The sequence below is a fragment of the Anomaloglossus baeobatrachus genome, chromosome 4, assembly GCF_048569485.1.
Source record: "Anomaloglossus baeobatrachus isolate aAnoBae1 chromosome 4, aAnoBae1.hap1, whole genome shotgun sequence".
Taxonomy (NCBI): Eukaryota; Metazoa; Chordata; class Amphibia; order Anura; family Aromobatidae; genus Anomaloglossus; species Anomaloglossus baeobatrachus.
In genome coordinates, this window is record NC_134356.1 from 46,428,781 (window position 1) to 46,451,797 (window position 23,017).

At 43.2% G+C, this 23,017-nt stretch overlaps 1 protein-coding gene across 3 annotated transcripts in view; it reads right to left on the reverse strand.

The window, feature by feature from the left end:
- CYFIP2 (cytoplasmic FMR1 interacting protein 2) overlaps window positions 1–23,017 on the reverse strand; it is a 149,335-nt gene that overhangs the window by 115,826 nt on the left and 10,492 nt on the right. For all 3 annotated transcript variants that reach the window (XM_075344300.1, XM_075344298.1, XM_075344299.1), the window contains 4 exons: window positions 8,210–8,377; window positions 6,177–6,266; window positions 5,879–5,956; window positions 4,484–4,585 (listed from right to left, as the gene is read on the reverse strand). In XM_075344300.1, the coding sequence (XP_075200415.1) occupies window positions 4,484–4,585; window positions 5,879–5,956; window positions 6,177–6,266; window positions 8,210–8,326 (387 nt within the window). In that variant the 5' untranslated portion in view covers window positions 8,327–8,377. The remainder of the gene's footprint in view (window positions 1–4,483; window positions 4,586–5,878; window positions 5,957–6,176; window positions 6,267–8,209; window positions 8,378–23,017) is intronic.

Below are 23,017 nucleotides of genomic sequence, written 5' to 3' on the forward strand. Positions count from 1 at the left end.
AAGGAGGGATTCTTCGGCAGTCACCGCGACATCGCCGACCAGGTATGTGCGTGTGAAGCTGCCGTAGCTGTTCGCTACGGCAGCTCGCAATACATATCGCATGTGCGACGGGGGCGGGGGCTATCGCGCTCGGCATCGCTAGCGTCGGCTAGCGATGTCGCAGCGTGCAAAGTACCCCTAAGAGTCCCACTCAAAAGAATATTCTCACCTGTCCTCTGTTCCCGCGGTGCCCTCTTACCTGCTTTTTGCAGAATGAAAGGAACATAGACCCTACGGTGGCCGTGGCCAGTGCAAGGGCCACTGCTGTTGTTATCAGCGCTTTACTTCACTTGAAGGATTTGCGGCGCCACAAAGCATTCAAGTAAAGTAAAACACTGACGACGACAGCGGTGGCCCTGCACCGGCCGTGATCACTGAGGGGGTCTATGTGCCTACGGTCCGCAAGAAACAGATTAAATAATAATAATAATAGTCTTTATTTCTATAGCGCCAACATATTCCGCAGCGCTTTACAATTCAGGAGGATCATATACAAACAAGTAACAGTTATAGAAGATACAATATTTAAAGGGAAAAAAGGCAACCCTGCTCGTGAGAGCTTACAATCTACAATGAGATGGGGGGAGGGGCAAGGTACAAGTGCTTATTTACAATGACAATCCAGCCATCTCAAGGAAATGGGGGATAGATAATGGCTTCCTGGACCAGTTGGCCAGAGCCTTTAGATGCATTTGGGTGCCATGGAGTTTGACGTGGGGTTATGTTCTGATAAGTTGTGGAGGGATTAGGTGAAATTAGTTTGGCTAGGGAATGTGATAGGCCGCCCTAAAAAGATGCGTTTTTATGGTGCGTCTGAAGCTGAGTAAGTTGTGATCCGTCCTAACTTCTTGGGGTAGAGCGTTCCAGAGGGTTGGTGCAGCTTGGAAGAAGTCTTGTATTTGGGAGTGGGAGGTTCGAGTTAGTGTGGATGTTAGTCGAAAGTCGTTTTCAGAGCGTAGAGAACGGGTGGGGTGATAGACAGAGAGGAGGGTGGAGATGTAGGGGGGTGCTGCACTGTGGAGAGCTTTGTGGGTGAGAACAAGCAATTTGAATTGGATCCTATGATATATGGACAGCCAGTGCAATGACTGGCACAGAGCAGAGGCATCCAAGTAGCGGTTGGCCAGATAGATGACCCTGGCTGCTGCATTAAGGATGGACTGTAGAGGAGAGAGTCTACTTAGGAGGAGACCAATTTTTAGAGAGTTACAGTAGTCAAGGCGAGAGTGGATCAGGGCCACGGTGAGGGTTTTTGTCGTTTCCATTGTGAGAAAGGGGCGGATTCTAGAGATGTTCTTGAGGTGCAAGCGGCAGGAGCGGGCAAGAGATTGTATGTGGGAGGTGAAGGAGAGATCGGTGTCATGTATAACCCCCAGGCAGCGGGCCTGCTGCCTAGGAGTTATCATGGTGCCACACACAGAGAGGGAGATGTCAGGTTTAGGAAGGTTGGGAGATGGAGGGAAAAGCAGAAGTTCAGTTTTGGAAAGGTTAAGTTTCAGATAGAGAGCAGACATGATATTGCAAACTGCAGTCAGGCAGTCGCTTGTGTTCTGTAGTACAGTGGGGGTGAGCTCAGGGGATGAGGTGTATAGCTGTGTGTCACCAGCATAAAGATGGTACTGAAAGCCAAATCTGCTGATGGTCATTACAATTGGGTCAGTGTAGAGGGAGAAAAGAAGAGGGCCAAAGACTGAGCCTTGAGGAACCCCAACAGTGAGAGGAAGAGAAGATGTGGAGCCAGCAAATGATACACTGAACGAGCGTCCAGAAAGATAGGAAGAGAACCAGGAAAGCACAGTCTGCTTTAGGCCGATAGAATGGAGCATAGAGAGAAGGAGATGGTGGTCAACAGTGTCGAAGGCGGCAGAAAGATTAAACGACACCGCGGGACCGGAGGACAGGTGAGAATATTTTTTGGTGTGTATGTGAACAACGGCATTATTGGAGACAAGAAAGAGACCGAAATGAGGACATTAAGGGATAGGCACATTACTACAGGAAACAATATGGGCACTTTACAACAGGAGACAAGGATGGGGTACATTACTACAGGGGACACGGATGGGGCTCATTACTACAGGGCACAATATGGGCTCATTACTACAGGGGACAATATGGGCTCATTACTACAGGGGACAATATGGGCACATTCCTACAGGGGACAATATGGGCACATTCCTACAGGGGACAATATGGGCACATTACTACAGGGGACAATATGGGCACATTCCTACAGGGGACAATATGGGCACATTACTACAGGGGACAATATGGGCACATTACTACAGGGCACAATATGGGCACATTACTACAGGGGACAATATGGGCACATTCCTACAGGGCACAATATGGACACATTACTACAGGGGACAATATGGGCACATTACTACAGGGGACAATATGGGCACATTACTACAGGGGACAATATGGGCACATTACTACAGGGGACAATATGGGCACATTACTAGAGGGCACAATATTGGCACATTACTACAGGGGACAATATGGGCAATTACTACAGGGGACAAGGAAGGGCGAATTAAATTAAATTAACCAGTAGCTGCTGCATTTCCTACCCTAGGTTTATACTTGAGTCAATAAGTCTTCACAGTTTTTTGTGGTAAAAATAGGGGCCTCAGCTTATACTTGAGTATATATTACTGTACACAAATATAACCTGTATACATATACTGGCTTCATATAGGCAGACGTATATACTGACTACATTCACTTGACGTGAACATGCAAACTCCGCCAAGTAGAAGACTATCAGAATGCCTTCCGAATTACGGTATCATCAGATGAGTCAAGAAAGGCTAAAATAAGAGGAAAGGATAGAGAAGAAATGCAGCCCCACAAATTACGCCACCACTGTGTCTTCCTCTTATTTCAGCCTTTCTTGAGTCATATGATGGGTCTATTGAATTATTTCAAATTGGTCAATCGGTCATTAGGTAACTAATATTGCTTCTCATGTGTATGCCTTTATTGATGGTATTGGGCTAGTATACTATTATGTATGTTAGGGCGATATTTTATCGTTTTGGAGGAGCGGATTGTGTAAGGCTTCATCATCACCATCGTTTGTGGTTTAACCCTTTTTTAATATTTTTATTCTGTACACTAGCACTTTTTTGATAATCTATAATAAAGCTATGCACTTTTTTTTACCTTTAAAGGCGATATATTCTCATTTAATACATGTATTGTATGTAGCATTTTTGGATTAGAATATTTTCTTGTTATTCAAGAAACTTGAGGTGCTTGCACGGTTTCTTTTGCATATCTTAGGCGGAGCCCCATTCATGTTCTTCTTTTTCGAGAATGTCAAACCATAAGGAGATTTACAGGTCATATAATGCTTCTCTATGAATTTGACTATTCAAATATCCTAAAAAAACCAATATGGATGCATTAAGCAGCCTTGCCTAATGACTTAGGATAAGACACTCTATTTACAGCCAGGAGTTTTGGGTGTGTTTGACGCTCATCAGTGCAAAGCAGGAGGTCAGTGAGTGTCAGTGTAACGCCTGCCTGGATCCACAGACTCAGATGGGCTGTAAAGGGGAGGCTAGAGGGAAGCCACTCACCAAGCAGGACCCCCAGAACCCTGAAACCCTTTAACCCCTATACAGGGATTTGGAATTACACAGGGCCCTGGAGATCACTACCTGTGGAAGGCTGCAGTCCGGAGAGTAGTCGCTAGGCAGGGTCAAACCAGGAATAGCAGAACAGGGACAGAATCGGCAGGCAAGGACGTAATCAGAAAACGTAGCAGAGGTCAAATCCGGATCGGGCAGCGAGGTACATAAACAGCAGGCAGAAGGGTAGTCAGAAAACACGCAGAAGTCAGCACACAGGAATCACCAAACAGAATAGGACGTAACAGGAGCCAGGAAAATCAGAACTACCTCTGGCAGTGGTCATGTGACAGGAGGGGAAATAAGAAGGGTGTGGTGTCTTCCCATTGGCTGTAGTTGAACGCTGGCAACTTCAGCTGGAAGACACACGCCACCCTCAGTCAGCCAGCGGTACTGCAGATCCCAAGATAACCCAGCCCAGTGGATGATCGGAGCCTGCGCCCACTGCTGGCATCGACTCCTCTCCCATCACCAGCACCATCCACGGAAGGAACACGGCGTCGCCTGGCGATCGGAGCAGAAGTTGCTGGAGCAGACTCCGGCGGTGATGTAACAGTCAGCAAGAAAAGCTGTTGTCACATTACTATGCTGCGTTGCCCTGATTGTGTTATAGCCCAGAGCTGCATTCACAATTCTGCTAGTCATCATTGGACAAGCTTCTTCTCAGAACCATTTTTGATACCTTACCTGAGCTCCTATAAGGCAGCAGCAAAGCCCCCACACTTGTGAACATATCCTCCACAGCATAAAGTGATTTAGAATTTAATCAGTCTATTAAAAGTTATGAAGGTTCAATATCTTACCTGAAAATACATGAACTTCATTAATTTTGTAACTTCAGGTTCCAAGACCTCCACCGTCTTCTCATAGATCTCCACACGGTTTGGCTGCTCGTTGCACTTTACCTACAAAGACACAATAGAAGCTGATATATTTTGTCATTGTTTTTCTTTTTTTACGAGCGGTCTCATAAAGCTAATCCATATTTACACAGAAACCGGTGTGGTTATCAGGAGCCAAAATCTCTAACCACCAAAGATGTACATAAGACGGAGATTTCCACTATGGTAGCGGCCCGAGAATCACATAACGGTCATTCAAATGACTATCCTATTGCAGATTTTAGCTTTCAGCAGAGTCATTCAGCATCACCCAGATTTTGAGCAAGAATAGCCTGTTTTATTTGGGACCCACACCAGTTTTTATCTGTATCACAACATGGAGGATTAATAGAAATAACTGTCACAGAACAAACTTCAGAGGTGGTATAGAACAGTCCAGAGAGGAACCACAAACATATCAACAAGTTGGAAAAATTAAGACAACACCATCTCTTGCCTCCTCAATTCATTCCCTCCAATGTGGCGCCCCTGAGGCTTCAGTCGCCACAGGGTACTGCAGCTCATTTAAGCTCCAGTATTCATCTCGGGTATGGAGGGGGTTAATCTCCAGCGTTTCCACATTTAATTTCATATACAGTTAGGTGCTTCCCACTGGCAGCTGACTAGGGTCAGCTTGGGGTTAGCCATCACGATGCATGGGACTTTTCCAGTCACTAAAACAGCCTCCTGGGGGTGGCACCATTTGGGGTAGAAGAAGGCGCAACCATCTCACCATAGTCAGCTCAATTGAGCATCTCTGGAGAGACCTGACAATGGCCGTCCACCAACATTCACCATCCAACCTGATGGAACTGGAGAGGATCTACATGGAACAATGGCAGAGGATCCCCAATCCAGGGGTGAAAAACTTGTTGCATCATTCCCAAGAAGACTCATGGATGTACTAGCTCAAAAGGGAGGGTGCCTCTACTCAATACTGAGCAAAGGGTCTGAATACTTATGACCATGTGATATTTCAGTTTTTCTTGTTCAGTAAATTTGCATAAATTTCTACATTTGTGTTTTTTTTCTGACAAGATGGGGGATGGGGTGCAGAGTGTACATCAATGAGGAAAAAAATGAACTTTTTTGAATTTACCAAATGGCTGCAATGGAAACAAAGAGTGAAAAATTTAAAGGGGTATGAATACTTTCCGTACCCACTGTATCTGTCTATCGCTCCCAGAGAGGACTCCAAAGATGAACCCAAAGGCATAACTTAAAGCTCTTGGGTCCAGCGCAATATTTCGGCCCATATTACGGCACATGAGTGTACGTCCTTGACCAGAACTATTTGGCATTAACTTTTCTACTTACTTGTGGAATGGCTCGAGAACAGCTCCTCCATGTATACAACATTACGGCGTATTCCTGCCCCTCCTCCAACATCTCATTCTGCAGTTAATGAGTAGAAAAAAACAAACAATTAATTGTCTCAGAAAGTATAGCCGCGCTGTCAGGAGTCTTCTAAGCTATCGGTGGTCTCTCAAGACTCAAAACCCCACAAATCTGAAGAATATTTAGGGGAAATAAAATATTAAAATATAATACCGAAAATGATAGGTACCCTTTAAATCCAGACCAATCTTTTGAGACGTTGGTCACAATTACTCACCATGCTAGAATGTACGGTAGCTTGTTCTATGTATCTGGCTATACCGGTGACGAAGGCATTCCGGTCCTCGAAGTTGGTATCAAAGTTAGCCTACAAGAAAAGGAGGCAACATAAGCTCATAATAATTCATCTTTTTAGAAAATGGTGGAAAAAAGAGGGAATAAAAACTGTGTGTGATTGTGTTATTCATAAGAAGAAGTTTTAGAATGCCTTACAAAGATAATATGAAGCTTAGAATGACCACCCAATGACACATGCACAACCGGTATCATCTGACCATACTGTTGGTGGCTAGTACATTTATCCGACCTTGGGTGAAAGAACATGATCAATAAATAAATGAAGATTGGCTGAGTTAGCCATAATGACTTTTTATGGCTGTTATGCCCCATTAGGCTATGTGCGCACGTTGCGTAAATACATGCAGTTACGCTGCGCTTTGTAGCGCAGCGTAACTGCATGCGTCCTGCGTCCCCTGGACAGTCTATGGAGATTGTGCAGGGGCCGTGCGCACGTGGCGTTTAAGAGCGCAGCGCTTCGGCTACTGCCGAAGCGCTGCGTAAAAAGAAGTGACATGTCACTTCTTTCCTGCGCTTTGCCGGCAGCTCCTGCTCTGTCTATGGGAGGAGCTGCAGGCAGAGCGCATGGACATTTCTGCAGCGATTTAAAGCGCACATGTGCTCTTCAGATCGCTGCAGAAATTTCTGCAGTGACTGTACGCAACGTGCGCACATAGCCTTATAGGCAGAAAAGTCCTTTATAACTGTCCTGGGAGGCAGCTTGCTTCTACAGCAAGCTGCCTCCCAGAAATTTGCAAAACAAATTGAAGAAGACCAAGGGAGTCGGAACTCAACATCCTTATTCTGATTGGGTCTGACATGATTGAGGATAAAGGACAACATTGACCTCAGCACCTGCTTTAGGTCCCAAAAACTCTTGCCCATTTTCTGATTCAGTATTGGTCTCCCCTATGTTTGAGTTGTGGAGCCCAATGTGGGAGCTCCATTGAAGAGATAAATCCCCAATAGCAGATCGGTGGGGAACCCCATTGATTGGCTGATTAAGGAGGGGCCATGCATCGGAAGTGGGAGGGTTCTGTAGATTTTATAGTGACCGTAAGTGCTACTGTAAGTAAATTGGAGAGCTTGCAGTACTCCTCCTGACCACTTGTCACTGGTGGGCTAGGATAGCAGGGGAGACCCGAATTGGCCCTCAGACTGGGATCCTTGAGCTGACCCTTATCCCAGAGGTGCACTTAAGGGTAGTGAGGTCTGGGCCCTCAGTGTGTCCCTGTCTCCTCACCAGGCCCTGACCTAACTCCCCTGAACCCCTCAGCCCAGGGAGGGCAGGACACACTGAAATAACCCCCCTCTCAAAAGACACGGACAGGGGGTTGAACAGAAACTCACTCATTCACTCTGCAAACAACCAGAAAGGCAAGACAACAAAGGCACTGGAAGAAATAAAATAAGATGGGAGGAAGTAAGGCACACCAAGGGACACTTCACACCACACAAGCAGCAGATCGCAGGTCACCAAAAGAGGATCGCCCAAGGCACCGGATTTTCGCAATAGCAAATGCCATCTTCGGCAATCTCCTTAGAACTCCCCAAGCTTAAATAGGGAGAGACCAGCTGTGGATGGTATTCAGCAACCTGACTCGCAGAAGAGCTGTACACTGCTTTAAAAAGGATTAAGTCCTGCACGGCAGAGAGCAGTGGAAACAACTCAGCCGATGCCAGGCAGAGCTGAGCAATTTTAGAGAAGAAAGGATTCCAGTCTGACTCTGTAATGTGAACAGGGTCTGACGCCATTGCTGTAATTTGCAAGTGTGGATCCAGACAGCGCATGACACCATTACACTTCCAGTGGGTCATAGCCATTTCAATCCTTTAATCGGTGTTGTCACTGGAAGGTTGACCGCAACCAATCGGTTATTGATGACCTATCCTACATCCTGGAAATCCTATAAATCAACATTTACCAGGTAATGTATATACAAAATAATAAGAGAGTGTGTGGATTTAGGTTACCTGGTACATTATGGAGGACGGCGGAGGCTCGATGCATGGCTGCTGGTCAGGGAGGGGCAGCTCCTCCAGTAGGTCCACGTTAGATAACGCATCTTCCAGCGTCACGTGGGTGGTCATGCTGAGTAAATCCGGTAGCACCAGTCTCTAGGGATTTTGTGACAAATTTACCTGTACCAAAAAGAAAAACATCAACAGTGATATTATCAATATATTTCTAACTTTTGAGGTTCTTTCAACAAAGTCAATGGTAGAGGCACATAGATTTTTTTTTAAAGGGGTCAGACCCTTTTTTGGTCAAGACACTTATGTCACTTTAAAGTGACACATACTAATGCATTATGGAAGCAAATAATCGCCACCTACAACCAAAAAAGATTTTTTTTCCCAACTGAAACCCTCGCAGATCCCCATTTTTGGGATCACTGGGGGTCCCAGCAATCAGACCCTCAGCAATTAGTAGGTTCTCTTATATCTTATGGATGCTATCACAATTGTAATGATTAGAAAAAACAATGGCTGAATTACTTCCTTTTTCCTTTACCCCTAAAGACATAAAAATGCATTAAAAAAATAGATATTCCTCAAAATATTAGCAATTAAAGCTCCATCATTGATGGAGAAAATAAAGTTATGGCTCACAGGATGCAGATATCCAAAAATTACTTTTTGATAGTTTTTAAAACATTGAAAAAATAAATATTCTTATTTAAAAATCACCACATTGATGTTTTTCTTCCATTCTTTCCCCCAAGAGAGTTAATAAAAGTTAATCAATAAGTTATACATGCACCAAAATTGTGACAATATTAATGACAAATACACAAATAAGCTAAAACAAAAGTAATGGAATTTTCAAGAAGAAGTTAAAACATGCAGTTTAAAGGGTTAAATCACATCTCATTATCAAGCACAAAGCAAGGAATAATTACACGTGATTGCGGCACTAAATGTGATGAGATGAGACTGTAGAGTGATCCTCGCCATAAAAATCAATTTTTGGAAACAGATTGCAATTTGCCCATCGGTTAAATGATAATTGTAAGAATGTGCAAAATCTAATGTGATTCCTTCAAGCTGCACTACTCTACATTTTTGGGGTATTTTGAGCTACATTTCTAATTTTGGGGGCATCATACAATCCTTTTCTCATATTCGAGACAGTCTGTTCTATAATATGTTTAATCTTTGGGGGTATTTTGCGCTCTCTAATTTTTGGGGGTATTTTGCGCTCTCTAATTTTTGGGGTATTTTGTGCTGTATTTCTATTTTTGAGCTGGGGGGCATTCTGCAGTACATTTCTCATTGTTGGGACATTCTGCACTATACAGTCATATGAAAAAGTTTGGGCACCCCTATTAATGTTAACCATTTTTCTTTTCTTATTTCAGTTTCATATATCTATTCAGTTTAACGCATATATATAACTTTGCAGATCTAGTATATTACCTGACTAAATCCTTGTTCGTAATTATGTGTGTTGTGCAGCATTCACCAGCAGGTGTATGTAATTGATAACAGCTTGCCCCTCCTTTGTGTCCACCTAGTGAACTAGTCTATTTTAGTAGCCCTACGGTATACATGGGTTACTTATGATTAAGGACTCTCTTTTGTTTTAATGTCGAAGTCCGAAACGCGTTAAGCTCCCATGGATTAACACCTCTTTCGGTTTCACGAATGGTATTTTTTAATACATGCAAATAAAATTAAGATGATTTTATTTTAAGAAAAGGTCGTGCCGGATCCTTGCCTTTTTCTTTCTACAGTTCTTGTTAAGCCCAGAAGTGGCAGGCCAAGAAAAATATCAGAAAGGCAGAGAAGAAGAATGGTGACAACAGTCAAGGACAATCCACAGACCACTTCCAAAGACCTGCATCATCATCTTGCTGCAGATGGTGTCAATTTGCTTTAGTCAACAATACAGTGCACAAGGAGAAGCTGTATGGGAGAGTGATGCGAAAGAAGCCGTTTCTGCAAGCACGCCACAAACAGAGTCGCCTGAGGTATGCAAAAGCACATTTGGACAAGCCAGTTACATTTTGGAAGAAGGTCCTGTGGACTGATGAAACAAAGATTGAGTTGTTTGGTCATACAAAAAGGCGTTATGCATGGAGGCAAAAAAACACGGCCTTCCAAGAAAAGCACTTGCTACCCACAGTAACATTTAGTGGAGGTTCCATCATGCTTTGGGGCTGTGTGGCCAATGCTGGCACCGGGAATCTTGTTAAAGTTGAGGGTCGCATGGATTCAACTCAGTATCAGCAGATTCTTGACAATAATGTGCAAGAATCAGTGACGAAGTTGAAGTTACGCAGGGGATGGATATTTCAGCAAGACAATGATCCAAAACACTGCTCCAAATCTACTCAGGCATTCATGCAGAGGAACAATTACAATGTTCTGGAATGGCCATCCCAGTCCCCAGACCTGAATATCATTGAAAATCTGTGGGATGATGTGAAGCGGCTGTCCATGCTCGGCGACCATCAAACTTAACTGAACTGGAATTGTTTTGTAAACAGGAATGATCAAATATACCTTCATCCAGGTTCCAGGAACTCATTAAAAGCTACAGGAAGCAACTAGAGGCTGTGATTTTTGCAAAAGGAGGATCTACAAAATATTAATGTCACTTTTATGTTGAGGTGCCCATACTTTTACAGCGGTCAAATTTTGTTTAAATGCGGATTGCACATTTTCTGTTAGTACAATAAACCTCATTTCAATCCAGAAATATTACTCAGTCCATCAGTTATTAGATATATGAAACTGAAATAGCTGCTGCAAAAACCCAAATTGTTATAAAGAAAAAAGGTTAACATTAATAGGGGGCCCAAACTTTTTCATATAACTGTATGTTTTATTTTTGGGGACATTCTGAACAATATTTCAAATCTTATGTGATATTTTGCATTAGATTTTAAATTTTCGTCACATTCTGCACTTTATGTTTAATCTTTAGATCATTCTGCGTTATATTTCTTATTTTGGGGGCATTCTGCACTGTATTTCTATTTTTGGGGCATTCTGTGCTATATTTCTAGTTTTGGGCCATTCTGCGCTATATTTTAAATGTTGGGGGTATTTTGTGCTATATTTCTTATTTTGGGGGCATTCTGACCTATAATCTAATTTTGAGGGCATTTTACAGTATACTTCTCATTTTTTGGACATTATATTGTAAATATGATTTTTCTGGGACATTCTGCACTACATTTTAAATTTTGGAGGGCATTCTGAGATAGATATTTAATTTTCAGGACACTCTGCATTATATTTTTAACTCTTAGGGCATTCTGCCCTATATTTCTTATTTTTGGGCATTCTGCAATATTTTTCTATTTTGGGGCATTCTGAGATATTTTTCTATTTTGGGGGCATGCCATAATATTTTTCTAGTTTTGGGGCATTCTGCTCAATATTTCTAATTCAGGGGCATTCTGCGCTATATTTATGTTTTTGGGGCATTCTGCCCTATATTTCTATTTTTGGGGCATTCTGCGCTATATTTCTGTTTTGGGGCATTCTGCGCTATATTTCTGTTTTTGGGGCATTCTGCCCTATATTTCTGTTTTGGGGCATTCTGCGCTATATTTCTGTTTTGGGGCATTCTGCCCTATATTTCTGTTTTGGGGCATTATGCGCTATATTTCTGTTTTTGGGGCATTCTGCCCTATATTTCTATTTTTGGGGCATTCTGCGCTATATTTCTGTTTTGGGGCATTCTGCGCTATATTTCTGTTTTTGGGGCATTCTGCCCTATATTTCTGTTTTGGGGCATTCTGCGATATTTTTCTATTTTGGGGCATTCTGAGATATTTTTCTATTTTGGGGGCATGCCATAATATTTTTCTAGTTTTGGGGCATTCTGCTCAATATTTCTAATTCAGGGGCATTCTGCGCTATATTTCTGTTTTTGGGGCATTCTGCCCTATATTTCTATTTTTGGGGCATTCTGCCCTATATTTCTATTTTTGGGGCATTCTGCCCTATATTTCTATTTTTGGGGCATTTTGCCCTATATTTCTGTTTTTGGGGCATTCTGCCCTATATTTCTGTTTTTGGGGCATTCTGCCCTATATTTCTATTTTTGGGGCATTCTGCAATATTTTTCCATTTCCGGGGCATTCTGCACTATATTTCCATTTTTGGGACATTGTGCACTATATTTCTATTTTGGGGGCATTCTGCATTATATTTCTTATTTTGGCGCATTCTGTGCTATATTTCTATTTTTGGGCCATTCTGCGCTGTATTTTAAATTTTGGGGGTATTTTGTGCTATATTTTTTATTTTGTGGGCATTCTGACCTATAATCTAATTTTGAGGGCATTTTACAGTATACTTCTCATTTTTTGGACATTATATTGTAAATATGATTTTTTTGGGACATTCTGCACTACATTTTAAATTTTGGAGGGCATTCTGAGATAGATATTTATTTTTTTTAGGACATTCTGCATTATATTTTTAACTCTTAGGGCATTCTGCCCTATATTCTTATTTTTGGGCATTCTGCAATATTTTTCTATTTTGGGGCATTCTGAGATATTTTTCTATTTTGGGGGCATGCCATAATATTTTTCTAGTTTTGGGGCATTCTGCTCAATATTTCTAATTCAGGGGCATTTTGCGCTATATTTATGTTTTTGGGGCATTCTGCCCTATATTTCTATTTTTGGGGCAATCTGCCCTATATTTCTGTTTTGGGGCAATCTGCCCTATATTTCTGTTTTGGGGCATTCTGCGCTATATTTCTGTTTTTGGGGCATTCTGCCCTATATTTCTATTTTTGGGGCAATCTGCCCTATATTTCTGTTTTGGGGCAATCTGCCCTATATTTCTGTTTTGGGGCAATCTGCCCTATATTTCTGTTTTGGGGCAATCTGCCCTATATTTCTGTTTTGGGGCATTCTGCCCTATATTTCTATTTTTGGGGCAATCTGCCCTATATTTCTGTTTTGGGGCAATCTGCCCTATATTTCTGTTTTGGGGCATTCTGCGCTATATTTATGTTTTTGGGGCATTCTGCCCTATATTTCTATTTTTGGGGCAATCTGCCCTATATTTCTGTTTTGGGGCAATCTGCCCTATATTTCTGTTTTGGGGCAATCTGCCCTATATTTCTGTTTTGGGGCAATCTGCCCTATATTTCTGTTTTGGGGCATTCTGCGCTATATTTCTGTTTTTGGGGCATTCTGCCCTATATTTCTATTTTTGGGGCATTATGCGCTATATTTCTGTTTTTGGGGCATTCTGCGCTATATTTCTGTTTTTGGGGCATTCTGCCCTATATTTCTGTTTTGGGGCATTCTGCGCTATATTTCTGTTTTGGGGCATTCTGCCCTATATTTCTATTTTTGGGGCTTTCTGCCCTATATTTCTTATTTTTGGGCATTCTGCAATATTTTTCTATTTTGGGGCATTCTGAGATATTTTTCTATTTTGGGGGCATGCCATATTATTTTTCTAGTTTTGGGGCATTCTGCTCAATATTTCTAATTCAGGGGCATTCTGCGCTATATTTATGTTTTTGGGGCATTCTGCCCTATATTTCTATTTTTGGGGCATTCTGCCCTATATTTCTATTTTTGGGGCATTCTGCACTCTATTCTAATTTTGGGGCATTCTGCACTATATTTCCATTTTTGGGGCATTGTGCACTATATTTCTATTTTGGGGGCATTCTGCATTATATTTCTATTTTGGGGGCATTCTCCGATATGTTTCTATTTTTGGGGCATTCCACTCTATACTTCTATTTTTGGGGCATTCCCCTCTATATTTCTATTTTTAGGGCATTCTGCACTATATTTCTGTTTTTGGGGCATTCTGCGCTATATTTCTGTTTTTGGGGCATTCTGCGCTATATTTCGTTTTTTGGGGCATTCTAAACTATATCTCTATTTTGGGGAAATTCTCCGATATGTTTCTATTCTTGGGGGTATTCTCTGATATGTTTCAATTTTTGGGGCATTCTGCACTATATCTCTATTTTTGGGGCATTCTCTGATATGTTTCTATTTTTGGGGCATTCTGAACTATATTTCTATTTTAATAAATTATATAAGGGATTTTATACAAAAAATCCACAAAGAACCAGCGCTAGATGGGTTTTTTTATATATAATTTTATTAAAGAAAATATTGCTATCCTTGTTCCAAGGCAGGGTATTTAATAGTACACAATACACTAAAAAATTTTCTTAGAACCACATATACCAGAAAAAACACAATATAAATAAGTCAGAATTGAAAATACAAATAAAAATAAAGATAGAAATAAAAATATTAATAATAATAAAAATATGAAAGATAAATCAAAAACCACACAAAGGGTTTTGGTATAAACCCGTTTCCTCAGAGGTGATCCGATATTCACAATAATTAATTTCTAACTCAGCTATCGTAATGCCCCGGCCGGTGGCATATACTTGATTTAGTAAAATATTGTGACTGATAGCATATAGGTGTACCACACCACCTCTGACTAATTTGCAAGCCTATTTTGCACACATCAAGCTTTGCACAAAATGTTGTAGAAAACAGAAACCCTCAATCCCCAATGTGATGTCAGTGGGATTTGCCAGCAGATTTTGATCTGTAGTAATATAGACCTGATTCCTCCGTTAGATAAACTGAAGTTGTTGTCAATGCAGGATTAACTTGTTAAATTTTCCAAGCACCTACTTGGAAGCATGTGGTCGTGAACAATACAGGTTGTGGAGGAGATGTCAGGTTACCACAAACCCCTTAGTTAGAGTCTCTAGACCACTTTACGGTGCCACAACTAAGCGGTCCCGTATTGTCCCAGTTCCCCAGCAGCTAGGTACAGTCGCTGGAAGCACCGATTATTTGCTGCAAATATAATGTGTGATCAGCAGTTTTACTCAACCTCTCCAGCGGGCAGTCCGATCTGTGTCCAGTGTGAGCTGAATGTGTCCACACACCGAGGGAGTTTACTTGGCAAGCTGTCACTACACAGGTAAAGCAGACAGTGCAAGATTCCAATCCAGTCCACTTCCAATGTGAACAATGAGTAGCCGTAGAGGGCACCACTGGAGGATGGTTGCAAGCAAGAATAACAGCGGTAACTTCTCAACCTTTTCAGCAGACAGTCCGGACCGTGTCCTTTAGAGGCTGACTAGTGCTGCACAAGGGAGAGGTTGTTTGACAGAGTATCACCACACAGGTGGAGTAGGCAAAGCAGAGTCTTAATCCGACGGGCGTTTCGGGGGCGTGCACCGGCCCCCTTCCTCAAGGATCGACTGTACCTAGCTGCTGGGGAACTGGGACAATACGGGACCGCTTAGTTGTGGCACCGTAAAGTGGTCTAGAGACTCTAACTAAGGGGTTTGTGGTAACCTGACATCTCCTCCACAACCTGTATTGTTCACGACCACATGCTTCCAAGTAGGTGCTTGGAAAATTTAACAAGTTAATCCTGCATTGACAACAACTTCAGTTTATCTAACGGAGGAATCAGGTCTATATTACTACAGATCAAAATCTGCTGGCAAATCCCACTGACATCACATTGGGGATTGAGGGTTTCTGTTTTCTACAACATTTTGTGCAAAGCTTGATGTGTGCAAAATAGGCTTGCAAATTAGTCAGAGGTGGTGTGGTACACCTATATGCTATCAGTCACAATATTTTACTAAATCAAGTATATGCCACCGGCCGGGGCATTACGATAGCTGAGTTAGAAATTAATTATTGTGAATATCGGATCACCTCTGAGGAAACGGGTTTATACCAAAACCCTTTGTGTGGTTTTTGATTTATCTTTCATATTTTTATTATTATTAATATTTTTATTTCTATCTTTATTTTTATTTGTATTTTCAATTCTGACTTATTTATATTGTGTTTTTTCTGGTATATGTGGTTCTAAGAAAATTTTTTAGTGTATTGTGTACTATTAAATACCCTGCCTTGGAACAAGGATAGCAATATTTTCTTTAATAAAATTATATATAAAAAAACCCATCTAGCGCTGGTTCTTTGTGGATTTTTTGTATAAAATCCCTTATATAATTTATTAAAACCTGGCTAAGTAAAGGGGTGTCTTTGCCAATAGAACCAAGCTGCAAGAATATAGCAGGTTTTTTTCAGGGTTAAGCGCTGCCATTTGCCTGCAGGCACTTTAGAATATATTTCTATTTTACGAGCATTCTGCGTTATATTTCAATTTTTGAGTCACTCTGTGTTACATTTCTAATTTTGGGCGGTATTCAATACAATGACAATGTTATTATTACACATAATATAATAGGAAGTAATCACGTTATTATGGTTTCGCCCCATCTAACCTCAACGGATGCTTTTTCTTAAACCTACATACAGGAAATAAACAGAAAACGGAGCAGTTCCTCTTACAGGTCTAAGAATGGTCCTTTATAGGCGTTAATGACTTGTCCTTTCGGATGGAAGGTGTGGGGGAGGGTGCCTTCTTCCTCGGTTGTGTTATGTTTTCCTCCTTTATACATTTATTTTGTACTTTATACTGTTTGTAGGTTTTAGTTATGGCTCTTGCTGCCTCATAAGGATCTGGTGGGAAGGAAGTGGTAACCTCCATCTACAGTGTTCGGCTGGAGACCTCAAAGGTGGAATGGCCCCCGATAAAAAGCCACTTTTTTGTCTAGACCTCTGAAGGGACAGCAGTGTTATCTAAGAACCATGGAGGACAACAAGTAGCTCAATGGGGTCCAAACCAGCTCATTAAAGGGGGGGGGCTGTGCACTGGAAGAACATAAAGTCTCTGAGCTCGTATATAGCTTGGTGCTTGTGCCCATAGGCGTTTGGCCAGCAAAAAGCAGAGGTGTCAATCAAGAAAAGGAATGTGGAACTTGCCGGGAGTACAGAGAAAGATTGATGCACTCGCCATGCCTACTGGACTTTCAGCATCATCAGTGCTTTGAGATCCAATATTCCTCCATTTGAAGTCCGTGTGGCTTCCATGTTTCTTGTGTCCAAAAATAAATACTACCGTAGGTTGCAACACAGATGGAATCAATGTGTTATCAATTATTTTCATGAACCCAATGAACTTGAATAGGTGATTTTGATCAGCACATCGGATCAAAAACGGACGTGTCTTGGTTTTCATTGCAGTCATTTGGTCGCCGTTCTATCCGTGAAAAACACAGATACGTTCCCCTCTTTTCTCATCAATTTTCAATTTTTTTCCCAATTTGGCCACTTATACAGGTTGTCCACTACTTTTACATTGATGTCCTATCCTTAGGCCATCAATGTCTGATTGGCCAAGGTCCGACATCTGACACCCCCGCCAATCAACTGATTTCGGTGTTGGCGGCCGGGGAAGCTCAGTTCCATAGCGGTTCTGTGGCGCCCTGGCCTAGCCAGATCGCCACAAATCACACAAAAACACCACACCCCATTAGACAGGGACACCAGCCAAACAAAAATCCTTGTTGCCTCCCTCCAGTGTCTGATGTCCACACCAGGTGGGGCGGAGCTAAGCGGTTGGCTCCACCCACCGAGGAGTTCACAGGCCTGGAGGCGGGAAAAGTGACAGTTGAGTGTAGGAGTTTGAAGTGAGAGAAGCAAGCACTTGGGTGTCTGGGTTTGTGGCCCAGGCACTGACAGCAAGGTTGGCAGACGGTGGTGGCCGTCTGCAGGAGTGGTGGAGCAACGCGGAACTGTAGGACCGGGGATGGGCAATGGCCCGCCGGCACCGACCGGGGGAGCGAAGTGAAGCCAGCACACACAGGCAGGGCCATCGGACCCCGACCAGGCTTGGAGCCGCCGACAATAGTCAGATCCCCAGGGGTCCCCAGGAGTTTCACAACAGCAAAAGTCCCGATTGAAGGCAACCGCCCACACCGTGAGGGTATATAGCTACCTTCTAAGGCTAGAGACCCAAGGGCCAGCGTCTGCAGGCAAACGGGCTCCTCCGGTACCCATACACCGGGGAGCGGATTACCGTTGGGAATCCATAGTAGTCAGAAAGAGAACATAAAGGTGCAGGGAAAGACAGCCGCCATCACCTGTCCGGGGAGAAGCACTGCAGCCGGCTGCGGGACCCGTCCATCCAGCCGTTTGGTTTACGGAGGACTTTGTACCTTTCTTGCTGAGTGAGTACACCCGTGCCATCCGGCACCGCGCCGGGCTGTCTCTGCAACCCTGCACCTCACCAACCCTGCCTCCACGTCACAACATCATCGGGCCCCGGGACCACCGTCCCCTACCCACGGAGGGGGAAAACAACATCCCAGCTGCTCCTTACCATCGCTCCTGGGATCCCCGTCATCAGCAGCGGTGGTGCCTATCTTCACCACGACCCATGGGTGGCGTCACGGACTAAATCCCCCAAACCAACCACCCCTTTCACTCACGGGTTAGGAGCGCCGCTCGAGTCCCCGGATCCGGCCCACCGCTCGAGCCACCGAGCAGCCGCAGCAGCGCCGGACCCGAGTGTTAGCGAGAGCGCAGCAGCGACGGCGTCCTCCCCGCCCGCAACAGTTCCATCAACTGATAGAGGAAACGAGCACGTGCTGCACATTCTTCTACTATTCAAATCAATAGGAGTCAAATGTGGAGTACCTTGGGGGCAGCTCCGGAACTGAGCATTTCCGGCTCCCACGGAGGTGTGGGGTGTCAGACTCTGGCTGATCACACATTGATGGCCTATCCAAAGAATAGGCCATCAATGTAAATTTAGTGGACAACCTCTATAATTTAATTTACCATTTGCCACCATGTACTTTGCAAAATCCCTTGTATCTCCCAATATAAAGAGAATGTCCCAAAGCGCCCACTTTTTGGTGTAGTGTTGCTATGCTCTATCCATTCGGTGACCCAGTTTGCCAGATTGTCCCGGCAAAATAGAGACCATCGGCAAGTCTGAGGTGCTAAGAAGAATCGTGTTCGGTCATATTGCGTTGTTCTTCTCTTGCCATCTCAACAGGGCAGAGCACTAACGTCCCATCAACAGTGCTGCTTACAATTAGTGATCTCAGAGGCTCGGCCATCTACTCGGGCAATGATTGGCTGCAGCACTATTGATGCGAAAATCAGACACTGGGAGCAGCAGTGGAGACCTCAGCCGAGGGGACAGGGGTTTCCATCCCAGAACTGATTGTTTATGATTCCCATGAATTCAGCAGACAGTTCACAAAAGATGAACATTGCTGATCGATATCTCGAGACACAGAAATAATGAAATTAATTACACGTCGTTATGCGATAATATTGAACGTCAATCATGTGATCATGCATTGTCAAACACTACCATAACAAACCATAACAACATGTCTGAGCTAAAACCAACAAACACTGAAAGCTCTCACACTGTCCGACACTGAGAAATGTGGGTAACCTCACCCAATGTAAAACATCAGAGTGGAAGAAATCCTGTGGGTTTGTTCTCAAGTAAGAAAATCACTGCTTTTTTTCCGCAGGTGACCGAACCAAAATATGCACTAGATTTTACTGAAGAAACATCAAGATTCTGCACTTAAAAACGCAGGACGGGACAGGAGTGTGTTGAAACCACAGAAAAGACAGACAGGGGAACAAACAAAACTCTGTGCACAGCAGACAACAAGAGATTCAGGAGGAAATTAAGATCAGGAAGGAAGCTACAAAACAACATGGGTCCACTTGACAACCGCACCAAGGAAAAAGCACCATTAAACACCACACCTCACAAACCAACATAGAATAAACTATAGATGGCATGGGTAGAAGGATTCCACCAGCATAAATAGGAGGGGAGCAGATGTGATTGGCCTCCCCACAACATGTGATAAAAGGAGCAAGCAGACCAGCAGAGATTAACTCTTGACAGCCTGCCTATGAATCAGCACACAGCAGGTCGACACTTGAGACTGCCTGTGTTGTTCCCAAACACCAGACAAACCATCGGGCTGGGTATTCTGCAACCTATGTGTTTTTTCTGAAATTATTCTTAGATTTTTTGGTTGAATTGTCAGGAGCTGAAGTGAATAGATAATTGGCCAAGTTTATGATATCCCTAAATAGCTTCCTGCAATCTAGGTGTTTTTTCTCAAACTATTCCTAGATTTTTGGGGGAATTGTCCGGAACTGAAGTAAATAGATTATTGGTCAAGTTTATGACATCTGTTATGATCCGGAACCATGGAAGGCAACCATAAATCATTGGTAAAAGGTGACAAGAGCATTGGCAACTAATCTGGCCGCCATCCCCTTACTAACCATCACAACTAGAAGTAGCCGAGGGGTGAACTAACATCCTGTGCACCGCGAACCCAGCCGGAGAACTAACTATCCTAAAGGAAGGAAAGATGAATAACTCTCTGCCTCAGAAAATAGACAAGAATAGCTAGCCCCCCACATTCAAAGACTGCGGTGATATAGGAAAACACAATACACAGATAGATGATAGGATTAGCAAAAGGTGAGGCCCTACTGACTAAATAGGACAGGACAGGAAAGGGACTGATGGTGGCCAGAGAAAAACCCTGCAAAAATCCAACAACCTGATAGTACAAAAAAGCTCTCAGATCGCTAGATCTGAACTCTGTCCTATACCAGGCGCTCTTGTCATACCAATGAACAGAAAGCAGGAACCATTACAAATTCAAGAAGCAACAAACACATGGACTTATAGGAGCAATACTCCAAACATAGCTTTCTGGGAGCTTCCCAGCTAAGCAACTGAGAGGGAAGATCCCTGCATGCAAATAAACTGAAAACAGCCACAGCAAATGACAAACTCAGATAAGAACAAAAAGAACCAAAAAAAAATAAAGAGCCAAGTACTTATCTGGAGTAGTTGTGGTCTGGAGCAGGATGAAGCAGGCTGGTGAACAAAGAACAACTGACATCCGGCATTGCCTACTATCAGACCAGGGTTTAAATAAGCAGAGCGTTAGCAATGGAAACGCCCATTGCTCAACACACCTGGTCTCTGTCCAAACCATTCCTGGCCACAAGAGGGAGCCTCACAGCAGCCAAAGCATAACCGACATTCACAACAGACATCCCTAAATAGCTTCTCGTGTTGTCATATTGATTTGAAAGGATTTTGGTTGTTCCAATGGGCCCTCATTCATGTGTCAGATATCGGCATAGATATATTTAATTATGGGGGAGGGGTATGTCGGTGTGTTGACCGCTTGTGGGAGGTATCACCAGCTCTATAGCCGGGTGGTTAGGACTCATGAATATTTCTTAGCAGTTTGAGTCAATTAAAGGGATCCGGTCAGGTCCCATATTCGTTCTAAACTACAAGCAGGGTGATGTGTGGCCTAGAAACCCCTTCCTACCCATCCCTGTGCTGTAATATTGTGTAATATGATTTTATAAAAAATGTTTGATAACTTACATGTTCCCTTTGTAAATAGGAGAGGGTCTAGTCCCGTGGGCGTTTGCATGCTTTCCGTGGTATCACGCCCCTGTGGGTGTGATACCATGGATTTACATGAGCGACGTGCGCTTATAAAGCTGGCAAGTAAACACCCAGATATGAAGGCTGCGCGAACAGCAAGCGCACATACAGCGGGATCTCCAGGAGCTTTCCGTGGTATCACGCCCCTGTCGGCGTGATACCATGGATTTACAGGAGTGCTCCTGAAGATCCCGCGCATGTGCGCTTACCGTTCGCACAGCCGGTGTTTACTTGCTGGCTCCCCATATGCACTGTGCATGATCTGAAGACTCCTGTGGTTCTGACCATGCGCAGAGCGCATCTGAAGCCGACAAGTAAACACCCGGATATGAAGGCTGCGCAAATGGCAAGTGCGCACGCACGGGATCTCCAGGAGATGACGGTGACGTCGCTCATGTAAATCCATGGTATCACGCCCCCGTGATACCACGGAAAGCATGCAAACGCCCATGGGGCGATGCAACGCCCTGAGGACTAGAACCTCTCCTATTAACATGGGGAACACGTAAGTTATAAAACGTTTTTTTTATAAAGCCATATTACACAATATTACAACACAGGGATGGGTAGGAAGGGGTTTCCAGGCCACACATCACCCTGCTTCTAGGTTAGAACACATATGGGACCTGACAGGTTCCCTTTAAGGACTGAACCGTCAGTGATATTTTTATTGATGCTTATTGGTTTATTGAATTGACTGATTTTATATTGTTATTTTTTTATGTATTTGTTATTATTCTATTTTTTATATATTACATAGATTTTATACTGCTATTTTTTATTACATTTTTATTGTTTTATTTTTTCTATATTATATATATATTTTATATTACTATCTTTTTATGCAATATTGGCTTCTGTTGTATCTAATATATAAAGCTGAATGTGTGTATGTGTGTGTGTGTGTGTGTGTGTGTATATATGTGTATGTCCGGGATTGGCATCTGCACCGTCGCAGCTACAGCCACAAAATTTTGCACACTCACACTTCTGGACCCCGAGAGCATCATAGGCTATGTTTTGAGGGGAAATTTTAACCCCGCGCTTTACAGTTATTCACCAAAAAACCTGCCTCCATTAAAGCGAATGGAGCTGGGAGCCACAGTGCAGCCAGAACTTCAGAAGAATGCGCAGCCATGCCTTTATATGGAATGTTGGCATGTCACAATGCAGCCAGGGAAAGAGACAGACACAGACAGAGAAAGAGGCAGACACAGACAGGGTAAGAAACAGACATAGACAGGGTAAGAGACAAACACAAAGAGACAGACACAGAGACAGACTGACAGGGAAAGAGACAGACAGGGAAAGAGAGGGAAAGAGAGAGACAGGTTAAGAGACAGACACAGACAGGTAAAGAGATAGACACAGACAAAGCGACAGAGACAGACGCAGGGAAACAGACAGACA